Source organism: Coregonus clupeaformis, chromosome 1 (genome assembly GCF_020615455.1).
Source record: "Coregonus clupeaformis isolate EN_2021a chromosome 1, ASM2061545v1, whole genome shotgun sequence".
NCBI classification, from domain to species: Eukaryota; Metazoa; Chordata; class Actinopteri; order Salmoniformes; family Salmonidae; genus Coregonus; species Coregonus clupeaformis.
In genome coordinates, this window is record NC_059192.1 from 84,088,146 (window position 1) to 84,112,175 (window position 24,030).

Here is a 24,030-nt window from a genome sequence, read left to right on the forward strand (position 1 = left end):
GGCCCAGCGTGGAGGAGGTCGTCCTAATTCTCAGGACATGCTCTTTCAGGTTTAAACAATTAAAACCGCAGAGAGAGAAAATTGACATTCAATAACAGAATCAGCTGCTTTGCATTTGGCAGTAATGGTTTGAGGCTCCATCGGCCGCTACTGAAGTGTATGTTACCTGTATGTCCTGCAGTAGTTCTTGTTTCCTGCGGCGTATGCTCTCCAACTCCTGTTTCTCCTCGGGACTCAGATCGTCAGGCACTGAGACAGGGAGAGGAAGAGAGATAAAGGGAGAGAGAAGTAGAGAGTGAGGATAACAGTGCTCTGGGTCACCATGGCAACGCACAGCCTACATCCATCAAATTACACCCCAAACTCCAAACATGAGTAGCAAATCCATGTGCTATTTCATCAGGGGAGGAGAAGAGAACAGAATGGATTTACATACAAGCTTATGAAGTAATCTCTCTCATGGCAGCTCCTATCAGACCACAGCGGCATAGTTTAGAGGTCAATGTGTGTAACAGGCCCCCCTTTCATAGCACTACTGCCACTGGCTGTGTGGTGGCTACACCTTCAACACTGTAGGCCTCTGCCTGTTTACAGTCCTTACACACACACACACACACACACACACACACACACAGATACAATTGAGAAATATCCACGAAATGTACAGAACCACAGGTAGGTTATTTAGGCTACTAAACAACAGTTGCAGACTTCTCAAGGTATTCTACAACATAAATTGAAATGACCTGCTAAAGTTCTCAAACGTTCTCAATTTTATCTATTGAAGACTGGTGTGACGTGTCTTTTGTACACGTAGGCCTAGTACTCAACTAAGAGGTGTGTATACAGTGCATTCGGAAAGTATTCAGACCCCTTCACTTTTTCCACATTTTGTTAAGTTACACCGTAACTCTAAAATTGATTAAATAAATAAAATCTACACACAATACCCCATAATGCCGAAGCAAAAACTGGTTTTTAGATATTTATGCACATTTATTAAAAATAAAAAACTAATACCTTATTTACATAAGTATTCAGACCCTTTGCTATGAGACACGAAATTGAGGTCAGGTGCATCCTGTTTCCATTGATCATCCTTGAGATGTTTCTACAACTTGATTGGAGTCCACCTGTGGTAAATTCAATTGATTGGACATGATTTGGAAAGGCACACACCTGTCTATATAAGGTCCCACAGTTGACAGTGCATGTCAGAGCAAAAACCAAGCCATGAGGTCAAAGGAATTGTCCGTAGACACTCAATTAGTATTCGGTAGCATTGCCTTTAAATTGTTTAACTTGGGTCAAACGTTTCGGGTAGCCTTCCACAAGCTTCCCACAATAACCTGGGTGAATTTTGGCCCATTCCTCCTGACAGAGCTGGTGTAACTGAGTCAGGTTTGTAGGCCTCCTTGCTCGCACACACTTTTTCAGTTCTGCCCACAAATGTTCTATTGGATTGAGGTCAGGGCTTTGTGATGGCCACTCCAATACCTTGACTTTGTTGTCCTTAAGCCGTTTTGCCACAACTTTGGAAGTATGCTTGGGGTCATTGTCCATTTGGAAGACCCATTTGCGACCAAGCTTTAACTTTCTGACTGATGTCTTGAGATGTTGCTTCAATATATCCACATAACGTTCTATCTATTTTGTGAAGTGCACCAGTCCCTCCTACAGCAAAGCACCCCCACAGCATGATGCTGCCACCCCCGTGCTTCACGGTTGGGATGGTGTTCTTCGGCTTGCAAGCGTCCCCCTTTTTCCTCCAAACATAACGATGGTCATTATGGCCAAACAGTTATATTTTTGTTTCATCAGACCAGAGGACATTTCTCCAAAAAGTACAATCTTTGTCCCCATGTGCAGTTGCAAACTGTAGTCAGGCTTTTTTATGGCGGTTTTGGAGCAGTGGCTTCTTCCTTGCTGAGCGGCCTTTCAGGTTATGTCGATATAGGACTCATTTTACTGTGGCTATAGATACTTTTGTACCTGTTTCCTCCAGCATCTTCACAAGGTCCTTTGCTGTTGTTCTGGGATTGATTTGTACTTTTGGCACCAGAGTACGTTCATCTCTAGGAGACAGAACGCATCTCCTTCCTGAGCGGTATGACGGCTGCGTGGTCCCATGGTGTTTATACTTGCGTACTATTGTTTGTACAGATGAACGTGGTACCTTCAGGCGTTTGGAAATTGCTCCCAAGGATGAACCAGACAAGGTCTACCATTTTCTTGGCTGATTTCTTTTGATTTTCCCATGATGTCAAGCAAAGAGGCACTGAGTTTGGAGGTAGGCCTTGAATAATAATCTGTCTGTAAACAATTGTTGGAAAAATTACTTGTGCCATGCACAAAGATGTCCTAACCGACATGCCAAAACTATAGTTTGTTAACAAGAAATTTGTGGAGTGGTAGAAAAACGAGTTTTAATGACTCCAACCTAAGTGTATGTAAACTTCCGACTTCAACTGTATCTACAGAAATAAGACAGATTATTTTAATTTTATTTTTAGTCATTTAGCAGACGCTCTTATCCAGAGCGACTTACAGGAGCAATTAGGGTTAAGTGCCTTGCTCAAGGGCACATCGACAGATTTTTCACCTAGTCGGCTCGGGGATTAGAACCAGCGACCTTTCGGTTACTGGCACAACGCTCTTAACCACTAAGCTACCTGCCGCCCTAGATCCTGCTTCTGTTGCCTGTTTGAGTGTTTGGTTAATAGCCTACTGATTCCGTGAGCACCAAGCCTCAGGCAACCACAACATGTCGGAGAAACAATCTTTGCTATGCTCTAATAAAGGCTTTACACTTTTTTTTTCATTAGACCAGCCTCTCTGGTATTATTTATAATTTATTTAGTGTTGTTTACACTGTTCCAAATTGTCAGGAAAAGTATATTTATAATAATAATAATAATAACCCTCCTTTTCCCTTGATCTTCTTATTGTTATTATTACTATTATGATCATCATTATAATAATAAGTAATGTCATCATTAGTAGGCTTAGTATAGCAGCTTTGTATAACCACCATCAAGCTGTAGGCCTAAGAGCGCATCCTGTTTAGTCTTAATACCGTAACAATATTTTTTTTTACATTGGATAAAAGCAGAGACACAGAGCTACAAAATTGTATATCATACAGTGCATTTGAGGAACAATGGGAAAGTAATTCTGCTTTGAAAGTTTATAAACTTGTAACCTCACTTTTGAGAAAATGGCCTTTCAATGTTTTGGTACATACTGGAGAGCTCTTCTTTGTCTACACCCATTCAGCATCGCTCACACCCTCTTAAAGCTCCAACAATCTCTCTACGGGTTGATCCGAGCGTTCTGTCCTAACAACAGCAGTCAAGCACCCAAGCTAACTAGGTAACGTTGGCTAGCTTGCTAGCAACTTCCAGACACAAATGAGAGAACAGCTCACTGACCATTTTACTCACCCTAGCAGAGCTGGTTAGGCTGTTTTTATGTTATCCAGAGCATTGGTGACTGCAACTGTGCTGCTTGCAACAATTTACGCTTTTTTGCCAACGTTTACTGACACCGGCCATTTTCAACGGGTGTTGAGCATTCGTAAATTCGTCAGTTATTCTGCGCTCTGGCACACTCAGACGAGAGTGCTCTGAAATCGGAGTAGATAGCCAGAGCGAATTTACCAGCTACGTCTATCAACTGTTGTCGCAGTGTCATTCTATTGAAATTGATACTTGCATAGTGGAGTTTTTTGTTAAGACATGTAGCTAGCTAAACAATGAACCATAACCCCAACTCATTACGTTACTACCCTGCATGAATCTGCAGGTAGATAACCAACCAGGTTCAATGTTTGCTAGCTAACATTAGGCTATAACTAGCAAAGCAAATGGCTCTGAGATACGAATAATAAGATCATACATGTAACGTTAGCTAGCGAGCCAGCCAGCTAACAGTAGCTAGCTAGCTAACAGTACACTTTAACTTGAAATGAAAACGACTGTCAAAATTAGAAACGTGTAATATCTGAAAATGTAGATAGCTAGACTATCTTACCCGTATACATCATGGTTGGACGCTTCTCCCTGTCACGGATGCTATGGTTGCCCTTAGTTTGAAGATGTAATCCGGAGACAGGTGTTTTCTCCATCTCCTCAGCTATCATACTCCAATTCCACTGATTTCAAAACTCTGTCCTCCCGAAAGTGGAGAGCAACACTTATGCAGTTCTACTACACGATGTATATATTTTTTTAAGCAGCGTTAGACAGGATTACCTACACATACTGACCAGCCTAATAGACAGAAGCTTGCTATATGGCAGACCAATCCAAACTCATCTCTCGGCATGTCCAGCCCACTCATTATCTCAGCCAATCATGGCTGAGATAATGAGGTTGAGGTATTTTTCTGTGGCTAAACCAACTACGCTTGTAATTTAACAATTTTATACATATTCACAGATAATAACAAACTTGTATGCTAAGGCACATAAAAGTTCACATATTCCAGAAGGTATATCTGCCAAAAAACGGCTCTACTGTGAAGTAGTGACCCGCGACATATGCCAAGTTTCCTGAAACAAGTCACATATGCTATAGGTCAGGCCCTATTGGTCACATGCGATGCATACGTGTCACGTAAAGAGAGCAAGGGTTGAAGTAATGTTTTTCCTAAACAAATTAGGGATTTCGGTAACATAACTTTTCAGTCAATAATAGCTGTAATTATGTTGCAGTTTCAGCAACATGGACAGCGCGATACACACTATTGATGTTCTGTGGTGGTCGCTGCAACAGGGAGGAGTAAGAGACAACGGGTGCTAGTCACACAGTCACTCGTTGTTTTTTTTAACACAGTGCAGCAAGTTTGAGCCAGGTCCAGCACAATCAAAACAATTGCGGTCGGACTCCCTCTAGTCAATTGTGTGTCTTAATTATTTCATCAAACAGTTTGCTTAAAGCATCAGACAAGCTCAGTGCATATAGTTGATTTGATTAAAACACATAGGATGTGTCTATATATGGAAAAATACACGTTTAAACATTTTGACCACTCGATTGGTTGAAAGAACAGACGACTATGGATCAGCTTAATATTGCAGATAGATTGTATCTTCTATCAATGTAATTGTCTGCATCACTTCCAATCCCCCATGTTTTTTATATATATACTCCCCTTTATTACTTTTCAACCCCGCCATCCTTTCCCTACTTGGAGTAAATTAGTGAACAACAATGCACAGGCCTCTACTTCCGATCTATACTTAGTATCTACACCTTATGGACAGAGTTAATTTTACAATAATTATATTATATATATATATATAATTATTATTATTTTTTGCTCCTGAACTTCTTCTACTCTCAACCTCTCCGATCATTTTCATGATGTCCTATTGTTTATTATTTTTGTCGGACAGCCCTAGTACACACATTTTACATTTACGTCATTTAGCAGAGTGACTTACAGTGGTGAGTGCATACATTTATTTTTTTTCGTCTCCATACTGGTCCCCGTGGGAATCGAACCCAAAACCCTGGCGTTGCAAGCGCCATTCTCTACCAACTGAGCCACACACACACACACAAACACACACACACACGTTCCTACCGGAGTGAGTTTGTCTCTCCCAGTCCTCCCACTGTTCCCAGTCTAACACAGGTCCAGACACAGGTGTCTCCCAGTACACCCTTTATTCTGTCTACGAGTATCCACAGACCCCACTCTCACACACTCTCTAGCCTTGTCTACTGTGCCAGGAGACGTGCAGTTCCAGTAGTAGACAGTTGTCCCAGTCCAGCCCAGAAATACTCCAGTCCAGCTCAGGATAGCTCACTAGTATCAGCGAGTCTCGCAGTTAAGAGTTATGCCCGAGTCCAGTCCAGTTTAAATATAGTCCAGTCCAGTTTAAAAATTAGTCCAGTCCAGATTAAATCTAGTCCAGTTTAAATCTAGTCCAGTCTTAGTCCTTGTCTAATCCATTCTCACAGTAGCAGTACTCTCTCAATAATATAGTCCAGACTTTTCTCCCAGTACAGCAACCCAGTATTAGTTCTTCTTTCCCAGTATAACCCAATTGTATCCCAGTCCAGTCCAGTACTGGCTGTATAACCGACTGTCCCAGTCCCTCTGAGCCTCCTGCCCCAGTCTGGCCCTCCAATCCTGTGGTGCGATACTAAAATAACCAACACGGCCCACCTCTCCCCTCAGCAGCTGGGCAGACTGTCCTTAACTCTTAACCTACCAGGCTTACCATCTGTCTGTCACACCACCACACTACATACTCCTAATCCAACACAGAGACAGAGAGAGACACAGAGAGACACAGACACAGAGAGACAGGAGGATGACAAAGAACAAGGTAAGAGGCTAGCTGCTCCACCCCACCAGAGACAGAGAGCGAGAGCAAGTGTGTGAGTGTGAGCCAGAGGAGTGTTCAGCTCAATCGCTCTAACCTTTTGTTGAAAGACCACTGAAACCCTCCCTCAAGCTCAACTCCTCCCTCTTTCCTGCCAAGCATTAGGCCTATACACAGTCTCCATCCTGTGGACACACACACATAGGCCTAGATATGTGTGTGTGTGTGTGGTTCTACTCTACACTCATGACTGTCGAATTGTACACCAATATCCTCCAGCTCTGAATATGATCTCTGACTTATAAACAAACCATCATGTAACAAGGGGTCCTCTGTTCCACAAAATCACATGAATGTGAACACACACACAGCTCATATGAACAGTGGGTGAATTATTTCATTATCTACTATTTTTTTAATCAGGCAACATGAACAACTTGCCCTCCAAGAGACGCTAAAAAAAACTATTCAGTGGTGGTCGGTGCTGTTTAACATGAGAGAGGATGATTATTTTTTTTATGAGCATGACTGTCATTCATATTCCATTCACCCAGCTCAATGTAACATTGATAGGTTTAGGCTACTACATGATACTTGAATTTTCCCTGTACCCATCATGAGGTTGCTACAACCTAGCTTATGAATTAAAGTTTACAACATGGATAGGTGCACAGGTCGAGATAATTTTGAGTCATCAAGGTGGAAAGACAGTGACACATTCAATACCGCCTTGCACACTCCTGCCTGCATCGAGCTGATCTAGGGTGTAATCATTAGTCCAACAGTTGCAAATTAATTTATATTGGAGGAATTCAGGTATGTTTATCCCCGTTTCAGAAATGTTTTTCAACAGAATCGGTGGAATGAATACACCCCTGATCATACGCAAACACAGTTCACTTTCATAGCAGCATGATCACTTTGCTCATTCTATATATATATATAATTCCTTCTAGCAACTATCTACGCACTCTCCTCTTCTCACCTTTTCCCTTCGCTTGTGGACTTCAGTGCACAACAAATCAGCAGTCTGTGACCAGCCGGAAAAAAAACACAACCTACACACAACCTACATCGTTGTCACGTCAAAGTCAACATAGCTACTAGAACTAGTGCGTTAGTAAATGCACTACAATCATGCAGTACAGCGTACAGTCAGAAAGACGTTTAGCAGTTACAACGGCGGGCCCTGGTGGCAATACATTAATACAACCAAAAGCTTACCTTGACTTGGAAGAGTTCCAGTATTGGCTAGCCATAGCCAGCTAGCTAACATAGCATCCCTCTCTGTTTGAGCCGGGTATTTTGAGTAGGCTAAACTAGCTATCTGCATTCACTAGCTAAGTGAACGTTTTAAAAAATACAAACAAACCTCTCTCTGAATAAATTAATTTGTTAAAAACTGTTCAACTATTGTCTTTCTCTCTTTGAGTCAACTACTCACCACATTTTATGCACTGCAGTGCTAGCTAGCTGTAGCTTATGCTTTCAGTACTAGATTCATTCTCTGATCCTTTGATTGGGTGGACAACATGTCAGTTCATGCTGCAAGAGCTCTGATAGGATGGAGGACATCCTCCGGAAGTTGTCATAATTACTGTGTAAGTCTATGGAAGGGGGTGAGAACCATGAGCCTCCTAGGTTTTGTATTGAAGTCAATGTACCCAGAAGAAGACAGAAGCTAGCTGTCCTCCGGCTACACCATGGTGCTAACCCTACAGAGTGCTGCTGAGGCTACTGTAGACCTTCATTGCAAAACAGCGTCTTTTAATCAATTATTTGGTGACATGTGATATATTTAGTATGTTTTATCTAAAAAGGATAACTTTAATGTTTCACTATTTTTATTTTGCTGAAATTCACTATTTTCACTATTTTGCTGATGGTCCTCCCCTTCCTCCACTGAGCAGTCTCCTATTACTCAATGTGTGCTCTTAGGTTGGACTGCTGTGTCTCAGTTTCTGATATAAATCTGCAAAGAACCTATTAAGTCCTGGAAAGACCTGTATAGGCCTATTAGCAGTGTCAAAATGCTAGATATAGTATTAGTATTGATACTGTTATTCAGCCACTAGGGGTCCCCCTCTCCTCACTGCACCACTGAGCTCAACTCCAGTTAGGTGAACTAGACATGCATTGGTGACTAACCTTGCCTGAGACCTGAAGACTTGTGTTAGCGCACTGATCTGCTGATTGCTCATTAAGGTGTTGTGTGCCATGACTGAGAGGTTCCCCAACCACTGGCTAACTGGCACACACACACACAATCATGTGGTTGTGGTGAGCTCCCTGGTCACACACACCCTCTGTGTCTGATACTGAGAAAGATGAGGCCAAAGGGAAAGAGAGAGGGATGAGAGGAGATTCAGATAGAGTGGAGAGAGAGAGAGACTGGGAGAGAGAGATATACAGATAGAGTGGAGAGAGAGAGAGACTGGGAGAGAGAGAGATACAGATAGAGTGGAGAGAGCGAGAGAGAGGAGTGGTCCTCTGTAGCTCAGCTGGTAGAGCACGGCACTTGTAACGCCAAGGTAGTGGGTTCAATCCCCGGGCCCACCCATACACAAAAATGTATGCACGCATGACTGTAAGTCGCTTTGGATAAAAGCGTCTGCTAAATGGCATATTATTATTATTATTATTATTATAGATACAGATAGAGTGGAGAGAGAGAGAGGAGAGAGATACAGATAGAGTGGAGAGAGAGATACAGATAAAGTGGAGAGAGAGAGATACAGATAGAGTGGAGAGAGAGAGAGACACAGAGAGAGAGAGAGAGAGAGAGAGAGAGTGGGTAAGTCTCAATAAGTTTTACTCGACTCCTATCGCCTCTCTCCTCCATCCTCTCCTGCTTTTGAAAAAGGTCAAAGGTAATCGAGGAGAGGGAATGTGGAAACAAGTGCCCTTGTATGAAATGAGACTCTCCTCCACTCGCAGGTCATCAGGCAAATTACGTTTACAGGGGTGGAATCCCAAAATAAATGTGTAAAGTGATAAAAACAAATGTAGCTAGATGTGCAAGACATTTTATAGATAAAAGGAAAAGTATGGTATCATTATTAAATGTTTGCATGCTTTTCTCCTTCGAGAAAACAACAGCCAATTCAATGGGCGTGTGGAGGATTTAAAATACTTCCGCGCTAGTTGCCGGGAGGATACTCTAGTGCATCCTCTGCTGAAGTAGGCAGGGATTTTTCTGCCATAGAAACCCTTGTAAGCGTTTTTTTTTTTTTCCCAATGTTCGGGATGGAAAAACGCTTTCAGTGTAAACTTAAACCAGATATAATGTATGCAGAAAAGATAACAGACCTTTTTTTTTTTTTTTTTTATCTTTGAGAACTAACAATCACCAAAATAAAAAAGCTAGACAGTCAAGGGATTTGAAAATTCCCAAAACAATTAATTTAGCAGTATTGATTTTGTTATTAAGTTCGAGCAAAAGAACACAGCATTAGCCATGGCAAAATGCATAGAATTGCAGCTCAACTCAGCTCCATGGCAGAATATGTAGAATCCCTAGAAATTAGCTTGAAAACTGCAACATTCTCTCTCATGGAAAATTGCAGGAAATTGGCAAAAAAAATATGCAAATTGCACACACAAAAAATAAATACAAGATGGGGGCCTTTAAAATGTTCTCTAAAATTCTCACTGTCTGTCTGTCAATTGGGAAAATTCATATTGATCCAGGCACACATATAGGCCAAAACAAACCACTCACCAGTGGCAATACTGCACACAAATCACACACACTTTGTGACAACTGTTTACCTATACAAATACACATTTGATTGATTAAATTGACACCTACCACCCCACACAACACAACCTTTAAGAGCAGAAGAGCATCCCCACAACATATGTGTACACACACACACACACACACACACACCTTTAAATGCAGCCTCTGTATATCCTTTTAACTTAATCAATGGACCCTTTCATCATATTTATAGACACACGCATTATGAATTCAGTGTTACACAATGCACACATAGTTGCATGGCCTCAATTCAGTCCGCTCAATAAACCTATTGTTCTAAGGTCGTCTGGAAATTAGCATAAGAAGGAAGCCAGACTATAGACCTGTTGCTCTGAAGGCTGCGTAAATTAACTTTTTAGCCAGTCAACCTGAAAAGGTACAGCTAAAACATTTGACTAACAGCCAACAGAAACAATGTAGCAATAACTTAGATGAAAGAGAAATAGCCTACAAGTATTAACTGTTTATAAAGCTAGGGCCTACATCAAATAGCCTCAGCTAGATAACGTTAGGCTAATTAGGTCGATCGCTACTTACCCACTCCGTCTTCCGACTTCAGAACCATCGTCTAGCCTTCCTGTAAACTACGAATCCTTTCAAAAACTTTACAGATTGCTACTTACGTAGCACCACTTTATTGGAGAGCTCAGATTAGAAATAATTTTGAGGAATTCTTTTTGTCGACTTTCTATCTTCAAATGTAACAGCTGTGAATTGAATCTGAACTGGGGCGTCCCATGCTGTAGAAACGAGGCGTGGTTTAGGAACAGTTACTACTGGGTAGAGAATCAGATGCTTTTCTATATGGAGCGAGAGATAGAAAGAGAGCGAGGTGAGAGTATACAACGACAGTAGAAAATGATAGACGAGAGAGGAAGAGAAAGAGTAAGAGGGAGAAAAATGGGACAATGGAGGGAGAGGGTTTTTATAGAGCAGCTGGGTGCTTGAATCAGAGCTTCATTCACTAAGTTTGGCCACAGAGAGAGGAAAACAGGATATGCTGCATGCTGAGAGAGGGGAGGAATATAGTCATAGAGAGCATTACAGGATATGCCACTGATATCTGCAGAACCAAGGAGGAAAAGTGTCTTAAAATAAGGTATACATCTGTATATATACAGTGCCTTGCAAAAGTATATAGACCCCTTGGATTTCTTCGAATGTTATTGTGTTACGAAGTGGGATTGAAATAGATTTAATTGTAATTTTTTAGATTTAAATTAATTAAAATATAGTTGTTGCATAAGTGTTCAGCCCCTTTGTTTAGGCAAGACTAAAATAGTTCAGGAGTAAAATTTTGCTTAACATATCACATAATAAGTTACTTGGACTCGGTTTGACATGATTTTTTAATGACTAACCCTTCCTCTGTCAAGGTTTGAATTTCAAGCACAGATTCAACTGCAAAGACCAGTGATTGGTAGATGGGCAGTGATTGGTAGATTGGTAACAATAACAAATCAGACATTGAATATCTCTTTAAGCATGGTCAAGTTAATAATTATGTTGTGGATTATATATTAAACCACCCAGACGCATCAAAGATACAGTTGTCCTACTGAACTGAGGTGCAGGACAGGAATGAAACTGCTCCGGGATGTTACCATGATTTGAAAACAGCTACAGAGTTCAATGTCTGTGATGGTAGAAAACTGATGATGGATCAACAACATTGTAGTGAATCCACAATAATGACGTAAATGGCAGAGTGAGAAGAAGAATACAAGTATACAAAATCATTTATATTCATCTTTTAAAAAATATATACTTTTTTCTTCCTCTTTGACATTACAGAGCATTTTGTGTAGATTGTTGACAAAGAATGCCAATTAAATACATTTTAGTCCCACTTTGTAACACAATAAAATGTGACGAAATCCAAGGGGTCTGAATACAGTGTCTTCGGAAAGTATTCAGACCCCTTGACTTTTTCCACATTTTGTTAAGTTACAGCCTTATTCTAAAATTGATTAAATAAATACAAATCCTCAGCAATCTACACACAATACCCCATAATGACGAAGCGAAAACTGGTTTTTAGATATTTATGGACATTTATTAAAAATAAAAAACAGAAATACCTTATTTACATAAGTATTCAGACCATTTGCTATGAGACACGAAATTGAGGTCAGGTGCATCCTGTTTCCATTGATCATCCTTGAGATGTTTCTACAACTTGATTGGAGTCCACCTGTGGTAAATTCAATTGATTGGACATGATTTGGAAAGGCACACACAAGTATTTGATACACTGCCGATTTTGGAGGTTTTCCTACTTACAAAGCATGTAGAGGTCTGTAATTTTTTATCATAGGTACACTTCAACTGTGAGAAACGGAATCTAAAACAAAAATCCAGAAAATCACATTGTATGATTTTTAACTAATTAATTTGCATTTTATTGCATGACATAAGTATTTGATACATCAGAAAAGCAGAACTTAATATTTGGTACAGAAACCTTTGTTTGCAATTACAGAGATCATACGTTTCCTGTAGGTCTTGACCAGGTTTGCACACACTGCAGCAGGGATTTTGGCCCACTCCTCCATACAGACCTTCTCCAGATCCTTCAGGTTTCAGGGCTGTCGCTGGGCAATACGGACTTTCAGCTCCCTCCAAAGATTTTCTATTGGGTTCAGGTCTGGAGACTGGCTAGGCCACTCCAGGACCTTGAGATGCTTCTTACGGAGCCACTCCTTAGTTGCCCTGGCTGTGTGTTTCGGGTCGTTGTCATGCTGGAAGACCCAGCCACGACCCATCTTCAATGCTCTTACTGAGGGAAGGAGGTTGTTGGCCAAGATCTCGCGATACATGGCCCCATCCATCCTCCCCCTCAATACGGTCCAGTCGTCCTGTCCCCTTTGCAGAAAAGCATCCCCAAAGAATGATGTTTCCACCTCCATGCTTCACGGTTGGGATGGTGTTCTTGGGGTTGTACTCATCCTTCTTCTTCCTCCAAACACGGTGAGTGGAGTTTAGACCAAAAGCTCTATTTTTAGCTCATCAGACCACATGACCTTCTCCCATTCCTCCTCTGGATCATCCAGATGGTCATTGGCAAACTTCAGACGGGCCTGGACATGCGCTGGCTTGAGCAGGGGGACCTTGCGTGCGCTGCAGGATTTTAATCCATGACGGCGTAGTGTGTTACTAATGGTTTTCTTTGAGACTGTGGTCCCAGCTCTCTTCAGGTCATTGACCAGGTCCTGCCGTGTAGTTCTGGGCTGATCCCTCACCTTCCTCATGATCATTGATGCCCCACGAGGTGAGATCTTGCATGGAGCCCCAGACCGAGGGTGATTGACCGTCATCTTGAACTTCTTCCATTTTCTAATAATTGCGCCAACAGTTGTTGCCTTCTCACCAAGCTGCTTGCCTATTGTCCTGTAGCCCATCCCAGCCTTGTGCAGGTCTACAATTTTATCCCTGATGTCCTTACACAGCTCTCTGGTCTTGGCTATTGTGGAGAGGTTGGAGTCTGTTTGATTGAGTGTGTGGACAGGTGTCTTTTATACAGGTAACGAGTTCAAACAGGTGCAGTTAATACAGGTAAAGAGTGGAGAACAGGAGGGCTTCTTAAAGAAAAACTAACAGGTATGTGAGAGCCGGAATTCTTACTGGTTGGTAGGTGATCAAATACTTATGTCATGCAATAAAATGCTAATTAATTACTTAAAAATCATACAATGTGATTTTCTGGATTTTTGTTTTAGAATCCGTCTCTCACAGTTGAAGTGTACCTATGATAAAAATTACAGACCTCTACATGCTTTGTAAGTAGGAAAACCTGCAAAATCGGCAGTGTATCAAATACTTGTTCTCCCCATGTCACACCCTGGCTCTGGGACTCTATATGTTGAGCCAGGGTGTGTGCATTCTATGTGTTCATTTTCTATGTTGGGTGTTCTAGGTTGTCTATGTCTATGTTTGCATGTGTGACTCCCAATCAGAGGCAACGAGTGTCAGCTGTCGGCTGGTTGTCTCTGATTGGGAGCCATATTTAAACTGTGTGTTTTCTCTTGGGTGTTGTGGGTTTTTGTTCCTTATTCGGTCAGTGTAACCGTGGACTTCACGAGTCGTGTTTTGTTTGTATTTAGTACTTTAATTAAATAAAGTCATGTTCGTTTCACACGCTGCGCCTTGGTCTACTCTCCTTTACGACGATCGTGACAGAAAAACCCACCGTACAAGGACCAAGCAGCGTGTCCAGGAGCAGGCAGCCTGGTCATGGGAGGAAGCGCCAGGAAAGGAGATGGAGAGGCTGGCGATGGCCCAGGTGGGCAAAGTGTGGTCCTGGGAGGACATGCTCGGGGGCAAGGGACCTTGGGGTAGGATCAAGGCCCTGGCGAGAGAGGAGCAGCGGCGTCAGCAGTGCCATCGTCGGACGGACGAGAGGCACCCCCAATCATTTTTTAGGGGGGGGCACACGGCATGGGCGACTGGGCAGCAGGAGGCTGCCACAGGGCGAAATAGGAGAAGAGGAGAGAAGGCCACCGGGTTACGGGAGCCATTGGCGAGAGGAGGGAAGGAAGTCGTAGAGGCACGGCGAGAGGGACTGAGGTGTATTGCCAGTCCGGTCCGGCCCGTTCCTGATCCCCGTTTAAAGCCAGTGGTGTGTGTTCCCAGTACGGTCCGGCCTGTCCCTGCTCCACGCACCAAACCTACGGTGTGCGTCGCCAGCCCAGCCCGGCCTGTCCCTGCTCCACGCATCAAACCTACGGTGTGCGTCGCCAGCCCTGCCCGGCCTGTCCCTGCTCCACGCATCAAACCTACGGTGTGCGTCGCCAGCCCTGTCCGGCCTGTCCCTGCTCCACGCACCAAACCTACGGTGTGCGTCGCCAGCCCAGCCCGGCCTGTCCCTGCTCCACGCATCAAACCTACGGTGTGCGTCGACAGCCCAGCCCGGCCTGTCCCTGCTCCACGCACCAAACCTACAGTGTGCGTCGCCAGCCCAGCCCGGCCTGTCCCTGCTCCCACGCACCAAGCCTACGGTGTGCGTCGACAGCCCTGCCCGGCCTGTTCCTGCTCCACGCACCAAACCTACGGTGTGCGTCGCCAGCCCAGCCCGGCCTGTCCCTGCTCCACGCACCAAGCCTACGGTGTGCGTCGACAGTCCTGTCCGGCCTGTCCCTGCTCCACGCACCAAGCCTACGGTGTGCGTCGACAGCCCAGCCCGGCCTGTCCCTGCTCCACGCACCAAGCCCACGGTGTGCGTCGTCAGCCTGGTCCAGCCCGTTCCTGCCACTCGCACCAAGCCAGGGGTGCGAGTCGTCAGCCTGGTTCAGCCCGTTCCTGCTACTTGCACCAAGCCCGGGGGGCGAGTCGTCAGCCTGGTAAGACCGGTCAGCTGCTCCACAACGGAGCGTAAGCAATCCGCTCCGTCAATGTCCAGTCCAGATCCAGCCAGCGGGTCAGACCGGACCAGGGGCGCTACGGGGAATTATGGAGGGTGGTGGTCAAGGCCGGAGCCGGAGCCGCCTCCGAGGAGGAATGCCCACCCAGCCCTCCCCTGTTTGGGGTTTTGTTGAGGCGCGGTCGCAGTCCGCGCCTTTAGGGGGGGGTACTGTCACACCCTGGCTCTGGGACTCTATATGTTGAGCCAGGGTGTGTGCATTCTATGTGTTCATTTTCTATGTTGGGTGTTCTAGGTTGTCTATGTCTATGTTTGCATGTGTGACTCCCAATCAGAGGCAACGAGTGTCAGCTGTCGGCTGGTTGTCTCTGATTGGGAGCCATATTTAAACTGTGTGTTTTCTCTTGGGTGTTGTGGGTTTTTGTTCCTTATTCGGTCAGTGTAACCGTGGACTTCACGAGTCGTGTTTTGTTTGTATTTAGTACTTTAATTAAATAAAGTCATGTTCGTTTCACACGCTGCGCCTTGGTCTACTCTCCTTTACGACGATCGTGACACCCCACTGTATCTATATAAGGTCCCACAGTTGCCAGTGCATGTCAGAGCAAAAACCAAGCCATGAGGTCAAAGGAATTGTCCATAGAGCTCCGAGACAGGATTGTGTCGAGGCACAGATCTGGGGAAGGGTACCAAAACTTTTCTGCAGCACTCCACCAATCAGGCCTTTATGGTAGAGTGGCCAGACGGAAGCCACTCCTCAGTAAAAGGCACATGACAGCCCGCTTGGAGTTTGCCAAAAGGCACCTAAAGACTCTCAGACCATGTGAAACAAGATTCTCTGGTCTGATGAAACCAAGAACTCTTTGGCCTGAATGCCAAGCGTCACGTCTGGAGAAAACCTGTCACCATCCCTACGGTGAAGCATGGTGGTGGCAGCATCATGCTGTGGGGATGTTTTTCAGCAGCAGGGACTAGGAGACTAGTCAGGATCGAGGGAAAGATTAACAGAGCAAAGTACAGAGAGATCCTTGATGAAAACCTACTCCAGAGCGCTCAGGACCTCAGACTGGGGCGAAGGTTCACCTTCCAACAGGACAGCGACCCTAAGCACACAGCCAAGACAACGCAGGAGTGGCTTCGGGACAAGTCTCTGAATGTCCTTGAGTGGCCCAGCCAGAGCCCGAACTTGAACCTGATCGAACAACTCTGGAGAGATCTGAAAATAGCTGTGCAACAATGCTCCCCATCCAACCTGACAGCGCTTGAGAGGATCTGCAGAGAAGAATGGGATAAACTCCCCAAATACAGGTGTGCCAAGCTTGTAGCGTCATACCCAATAAGACTCGAGGCTGTAATCGTTGCCAAAGGTGCTTCAACAAAGTACTGAGTAAAGGGTCTGAATACTTATGTAAAAATTTCTACGAACCTGTTTTTGCTTTGTCATTATGGGGTATTGTGTGTAGATTGATGAAGGGAAAAAACAATTGAATCAATTTTAGAATAAGGCTGTAACCTAACAAAATGTGGAAAAAGTCAAGGGGTCTGAATACTTTCCGAATGCACTGTATTAATAGATAAGTCTCTGAAAGGAATATATTTAAATAGCAAATCTGACTTTTTGCTTAAGGAGTTTATCAGTAAAATTATTTAAACCATGGTGAATGGTGAATTTACCACAGTGGCAGGAGAGGGCAAACGCTAAGAAAGAGAGAGGACTAAAAACCCCTTCAATGGACATTTTTATTGAGCATGGTTTTAAGTACAGGAATAGGCACTAGATAGAATTACTGTTCTTCAAGCTCACTGTTAAATTATATTTGGTGAGTTTGTTTTAAAACAGCTACATTTGTCTATGCATAAATGTGGCACACAGTGGAGAATGTCAGGTTCTATGGCTCTGGGTGGAGCAGGCAGAGTGAAGAATAAGCAAATTGTCATTTGAGTTTTAACATGTACACACAAAACAATGATGGTTCTAAATAGTACCAGATAGGGGTTATTTGGCTTGTAACCATAGCAGAACCCTTTTTGGTGCTACTGTATATGGAACCCTTTTTTGAAAGTTCTATATAGAACCATGCTCATAAGGTTCTAAATGGAACCTGTATGGTGCTATAAAGGACTCTTTCCTAAGGTTCTATAAATAACCATTAAAAAGGTTCTATATAGCACCAAAAAAGGGTTCCGCTATGGTCACAACCCATTTTGGGGCTATATATAACTATTTTTTTATGATTCTTTATAGAACCTTTATGGACAATGGTAGATCCTTTTGAAGAACCATACTGGGTTTTTTATTCTGGTCAGCCATATTATATTGTTAATATTCCATAGGTGTTATTATTGTGTTCATTGACAATTTGAATCAGGTGAGCTACCTCTGAAACAGCTGGGGGTCCCCGAGTAGAGAATTGAAAACCACTGTCTGATTTAGTCAACCATTCTCATTTGACATAAGGCCATACCAGAATCTTCCACAGGATAGCTTCACTGGCCATAATCATATATAATGTGTAAAAGCATAACACAACACATTAGATAAGCTGGAATGACACCATCACTCACGGTTGCACAAAAAAAGCTGTGCACAAACCACTCCCCAAAATCAACGAATGAGCCGCCTCCACTTACATTTAAATTATCATTAAAAGAGCAAAGAACCCTTTTGTGAACTGTAAAGAACCATTGAAGACCTCAAAGGGTTCTTTGAGTCATTATGGTTCCACATACACTGAGTGTTCAAAGCATTAAGAACATCTTCCTAATATTGAGTTGAAGAGCTCAAAGAGTTATTTGAGTCATAATGGTTTCACATAGAACCATCACCCTTCCCAAAGAACCCTTGAGGAACCCTAATTTATTTGTGTGTATATGACATTGTATTGTTCAGTCGACCCTTTCTATCAGCTAAGTAATGGCATTAGCTAGCAAGCAAGAACAACAACAATGAAATGATGCGGAATTTAAGCTTTCTTTAACAAACAAAAAACAAATTATGAAATGATCAACCACAACCAGAAGAAAAAGATGAGGACAATATCGGAGATACTGCTACCGATCCATAAAAATATCTACATGTTTCGAGAGGGGTTGGTTCGCGAATTCAAGTGGCTAAGGAGGGACAAAACTAGCAGCACAATGTTCTGTGAGTACTGTCGAAAGTGTGGAGTAATAGCAGCAGGGAATACTTATTTTGCTACTGGGTCTAGCAACCTAAAACACTAGTCTAAAACATAACGTAAGCCATAAGCACATCAAGTGCGGGGACAAGTGCTTCGGGGCAGGGGCTGGAGTAGCTCTCGAAAACTCTAGGTGGCATTCTGCCTTTCCCTACAGTTTTCAGCGGTTAGCTTCGCCCACGACTGGCTCATGTGAACTACAATCCAGACGCTGTGTTTTAACTTTAACGTTTAGAAACGTCAATCATTGCTTGCGATACGGGTTTCGAAACATATGGCCCTCATCTTTTTCATCAGCGAGAAAGAATCCTTCAAATAAAAAAGATACACATACTGTAGCAGTTTTGCACTGATCCAAACAGCTAAGGGTGCCTCCATCCAATGAAACTATACTTCCGCTACACTTCCCGAGTAGGGTCGCCTCTGTCTTCCGTCTGTTTCCCGTAAACTAGTGCTGTAACATGGAGATATGGCCGTGGGGGAACACTAACCTTAACCCTATAAAAGGTGTTTATCAATTTAACGTGTTAATATTCAACAACAAAACTCCCCCATACAGAAGACGCCTTTGTCCAATGACTCTTATGTGTAATGTAATGGAAATGAGAGTCATGTTCAAGGGCTAAGGCTAGAGCAGCATCAATATGTCTACTACCAGGTAGCCGTATTTGACAGGCAACAGGTGGCAGCCCAAGCTGGTTTAACAGGCGGAGCTAACTGAGCTAGAGATTAAATTTAACACTGACATATGGAAACGAGGTGTCCTGCGCAAACATTATTGGCACCATTGAGGACACTATCTGGGAAAACTTTTACAGATGCACAATTGAGAGCATCCTGTCGGGCTTTATCACCGCCTGGTACGGCAACTGCACCACCCGCAACCGCAGGGCTCTCCAGAGGGTGGTGCGGTCTGCCGAACGCGTTACCGGGGGCAAACTACCCGCCCTCCAGGACACCTACAGCACCCGATGTCACAGGAAGGCCAAAAAGATCATCAAGGACATCAACCACCCGAGCCACTGCCTGTTCACCCCGCTATCATCCAGAAGGCGAGGTCAGTACAGGTGCATCAAAGCTGGGACAGAGAGAATGAAAAACAGCTTCTATCTCAAGGCCATCAGACTGTTAACTAGCCATCACTAGCACATTAGAGGCTGCTGCTGCCTATTGAAATCACTGGCCACTTAAAGAAATGGAACACTAGTCACTTTAATAATGTTTACATATCTTGCACTACTCATCTCATATGTATATACTGTATTCTATAATATTCTACTGTATCTTAGTCCATATATGTATATATTCATAAATTCCATTCCTTACTTAGATTTGTGTGTATTGGGTATATGTTGTGAAATTGTTAGATATTACTTGTTAGATATTACTGCACTGTCGGAGCTAGAAGCACAAGCATTTCGCTACACCTGCAATAACATCTGCTAAACACGTGTATGTGTCACGCCCTGGCTCTGGGGACACTGTTATGTTGAGCCAGGGTGTGTAATTCTATGTTTGTATTTCTATGTTGGCCTGAGTGACTCCCAATCAGAGGCAACGAGTGTCAGCTGGTTGTCTCTGATTGGGAGCCATATTTACATTTACATTTTAGTCATTTAGCAGACGCTCTTATCCAGAGCGACTTACAGTTAGTGAATTTTTTTATTTTTTTTATACTGGCCCCCTATGGGAATCGAACCCACAACCCTGGCGTTGCAAACGCCATGCTCTATCAACTGAGCTACATCCCTGCCGGCCATTCCCTCCCCTACCCTGGACGACGCTGGGCCAATTGTGCGCCGCCCATGAGTCTCCTGGTCGCGGCCGGCTGCGACAGAGCCTGGATTCGAACCAGGATCTCTAGTGGCACAGTTAGCACTGCGATGCATTGCCTTAGACCACTGTGCCACTCAGGAGTTGTTTTTTTATTATTTATTTAACTGTCTGTATTTCACTTTGTGTTTGTGGTTTCTTGTTCTTATTTGGTTTGTGTTCAACCGTAGACATCACGTTTTCGTCTGTTGTTTTGATCGTGTGATCATTCTAATAAATATAATGTTCGCATTCAACGCTGCGCCTTGGTCTCTCCCTGACGATCGTGACAGAAGAAACCACCAAAACCGGACCAAGCAGCGTGTCCAGGAGCCATCGCTAGCAGATCTCCGTGGCAACCTCGACTGGGTCAAGCCTAGTGAGGAGCAGAGAGGGTGGACTTGGGAACAGTTGAGGAAGAGCTTCAACTGGGTCAAGCCCATTGAGGAGCTGAATAGCGGGAGTTGGAGACAGAAGAGCGAGAGTTGGGCGAGAACGATAGAGGCCTGGCCCACGGGGAGGAGAGACCCCCAGACATTTTTTAGGGGGGGGCTCACGACGTCGGGGCAGCAGGAGGCCGCGATAGAGCGGTCCAGCGGGTTGGCAGAGGAGGCCGCCAGGTTACGGGGGCCACTGGTCGAAGAGGGGATGGAAGGTGGAGAGGCACGGCGAGAGGTACTGGGGTGTGTTACCAGTCCGGTCCGGCCCGTTCCAGATCCCGGTGTAGGGCCAGTGGTGTGTGTCCCCAGTACGGTCCGGTCTGTTCCTGCTCCCCGCACCAAGTCAGTGGTGCGCTTCGTCAGCCCGGCTCGGCCCGTTCCTGCTCCCCGCACCAAGTCTGTGGTGCGTTTCGTCAGCCCTGTCCGGCCCGTTCCTGCTCTCCGCACCAAGTCTGTGGTGCGTTTCGTCAGCCCTTTAGGGGGGGGTACTGTCACGCCCTGGCTCTGGGGACACTGTTATGTTGAGCCAGGGTGTGTAATTCTATGTTTGTATTTATATGTTGGCCTGAGTGACTCCCAATCAGAGGCAACGAGTGTCAGCTGGTTGTCTCTGATTGGGAGCCATATTTAACTGTCTGTCTTTCACTTTGTGTTTGTGGTTTCTTGTTCTTATTTGGTTTGTGTTCAACCGTAGACATCACGTTTTCGTCTGTTGTTTTGATCGTGTGATCATTCTAATAAATATAATGTTCGCATTCAACGCTGCGCCTTGGTCTCTCCCTGACGATCGTGACAGTATGTGACAAATAACATTTGATTTGACTTGAGTAATGAATAACAGTTTGCAGTTGTACTTTTAAATACATAAAGGTATAAATATGTTTGCTGTTGCACTTTTGAATACAATCAATATTCAGTTTTGTATGTTACATTCTACATTAAGAAAGAATGATAGGACAGTTATTTGTAGTAAAAAATAATAATAATACTTTTCTTGTTCTCCTAAATTTTGTCTGGTGCCCCTTACTTTTTAACATTAGGAGCACCAGTGCTACCAATTAAAAAAGTTCATTTAGAGCCTTGACCCTAGCCCACTGTTAATTGATATACTGTATACTGTGTTAACTAGCCAACACTGTTAGCCCAGCCCTGCTAATGCTAGTTGTTGCGTATATTGTTTATATTGAGTGCTACGTTTAGCCTGCTAGCCTGTGTTGCCATTAGCCACTATGTAGGCCCTATGCCATACCTGTCTTTGTACTGCTTCCATTGCACTGCTAGCCTACATATCATCTTGTTAGCATACATTGCTGTTAACCTGTTATTACATATTTAATACGTGCTGTCGGGCACCAGATTGCTATATCATATGATGTGGTTAGCTCATTGCTGATATGTTAAATACCTATACAGGTGTTGTAAGATTTGGCATGTGTCTGCAATGTTGTCGGGCAGGAATGCGACCATTATGTAGAACAAACATGTTAAATAAATATGTTTACTACTTTAATCTCTTTACTAGTACTTTAAAACACTCTTTACTAGTACTTTTTCACTTTTGATGTGATTATTTTGGTTCCAAGCACCCTTTCATTTGCAAGAGGGTAAGAGTCGAGTGTGTTCTCTCCCTTTATTACCATGCTATGATACAGTACACACATGATACAGCAACATATCACATTAAGTATATGTATATAGAGGAATGCTTACCTGCCATACTAGGTTGAAAATCTGAAAATGTCTTGTGTATGCTCCTAGTCAGCGAAAGATTCACTGTAAAAAAAATCCTTTCATCTTTACTGTAAATTACTGGCAGCACCGAAGCCAGTAAATTACTGTAGATTTACAGGACCTTTACTGTAACACAAATTTACAGCATATTACTGGAAGCACAGTGTTAAGTAAACTGTTGCAGATTTACAGTGCAGGTAGCTAGTGTCAACGACGGGCAGTATTTCTGTTACATGTATTTGATATACAGTACAGTAGGTTTTTCAATACTTTCAATACCTATTTTGTCATTTGTATTTCACTGGCCTGAACTACAATTCATGTAGCCTATTTTGTAACAGTTTACTTACAGTAGAATACAAGTTTTTTGTATTTTCTAATACAAATATATACTTGCAAGTAGCCTGCTTAACTACAACATTCTCGGTAACAGTAACACAATATTTTTACTTGCTATATTCTTGTTTACCTTAGTTTAATACACTGACTGTACTTCGCTCTGGATAGCAGCGTCTGCTAAATGACCAAAATGTAAATGTAATAAAAATATAGTTACATATTCACTGTTAGCAATTGCTAACAGTGAATATGTAATTATATATTTGGTGTTTTATATCACTTGCACTTGAGAAGAGAGACCGATAAACAGGATGGAAGTAGAGAGGGACTTAGCAGCTTTGTGCTTGAATTATAACTTTCTTTACAGAGTTCGGCTTCAAAGAAAGAAATGGCAGAGTGTGAGGGAGAGAGAGGTAGTGGGAGAGAGGGGGGTGGAAAGCAAGACAAAGATAAATACTCATCTCACACTCAGACACACTTTCTCTCTCCCTCTTGTGTTATCCTGGATGATCAGAGGTGAGAGGTGACCTACCTTTAGTTGCTGCAGGTCTTGCTGTTGGACAGAGAAACGTCTGGAAACTGGAGGCACACAGCTCGCTAACCGTCCCCATAATTGCACTGTGTGTGTGTGTGTCTGTGTGAGTTGAACTAGGTGTTGAAGCGAAGAGCCCCAACGTTCTTAGCGTCTCTCCTCTTTTCGCTGTCCTCTCTCTTCTTTTTCTCTCTTCTTGTGTCTCTGTCTGTCCCTCCAGGCAGCCCCCCCCATGCACAGAATCCCAAAGCCGAGGCACCGTCTCTAGGTTCAGCTCTCCAGACTCCAGTGCTCTCTCCCCTCCTGCCACACACTGTCTCTACTATTAGTGCGCTCTCCTTTTCTCTCTCACCCACCTCTCTCTCTCTCTCTCTCGCTCTCTCTCTCTCTCTCTCTCTCTCTCTCTCTCTCTCTCTCTCTCTCTCTCTCTCTCTCTCCTCTTCAATCTCATTCATTCATTTGACCTCTCTATTTTTCAATGTACTGCTTACCCACACTCTCTCCAGCACCCTCTCTTTCTAGCAGTTGCTGAGATATT

General features: G+C 43.6%; 1 protein-coding gene across 1 annotated transcript in view; it reads right to left on the reverse strand.

Annotated features, from left to right (window-relative positions):
- Positions 1–23,583, reverse strand: part of LOC121575429 (cytohesin-1) — a 46,777-nt gene extending 23,194 nt beyond the window's left edge. Inside the window, 2 exon segments of the mRNA XM_041888549.2 lie at positions 167–249; positions 23,493–23,583. Coding sequence (XP_041744483.2) covers positions 167–249; positions 23,493–23,571 — 162 coding nt within the window. The 5' untranslated portion in view covers positions 23,572–23,583.
- Positions 23,584–24,030: the final 447 nt, after the last annotated feature.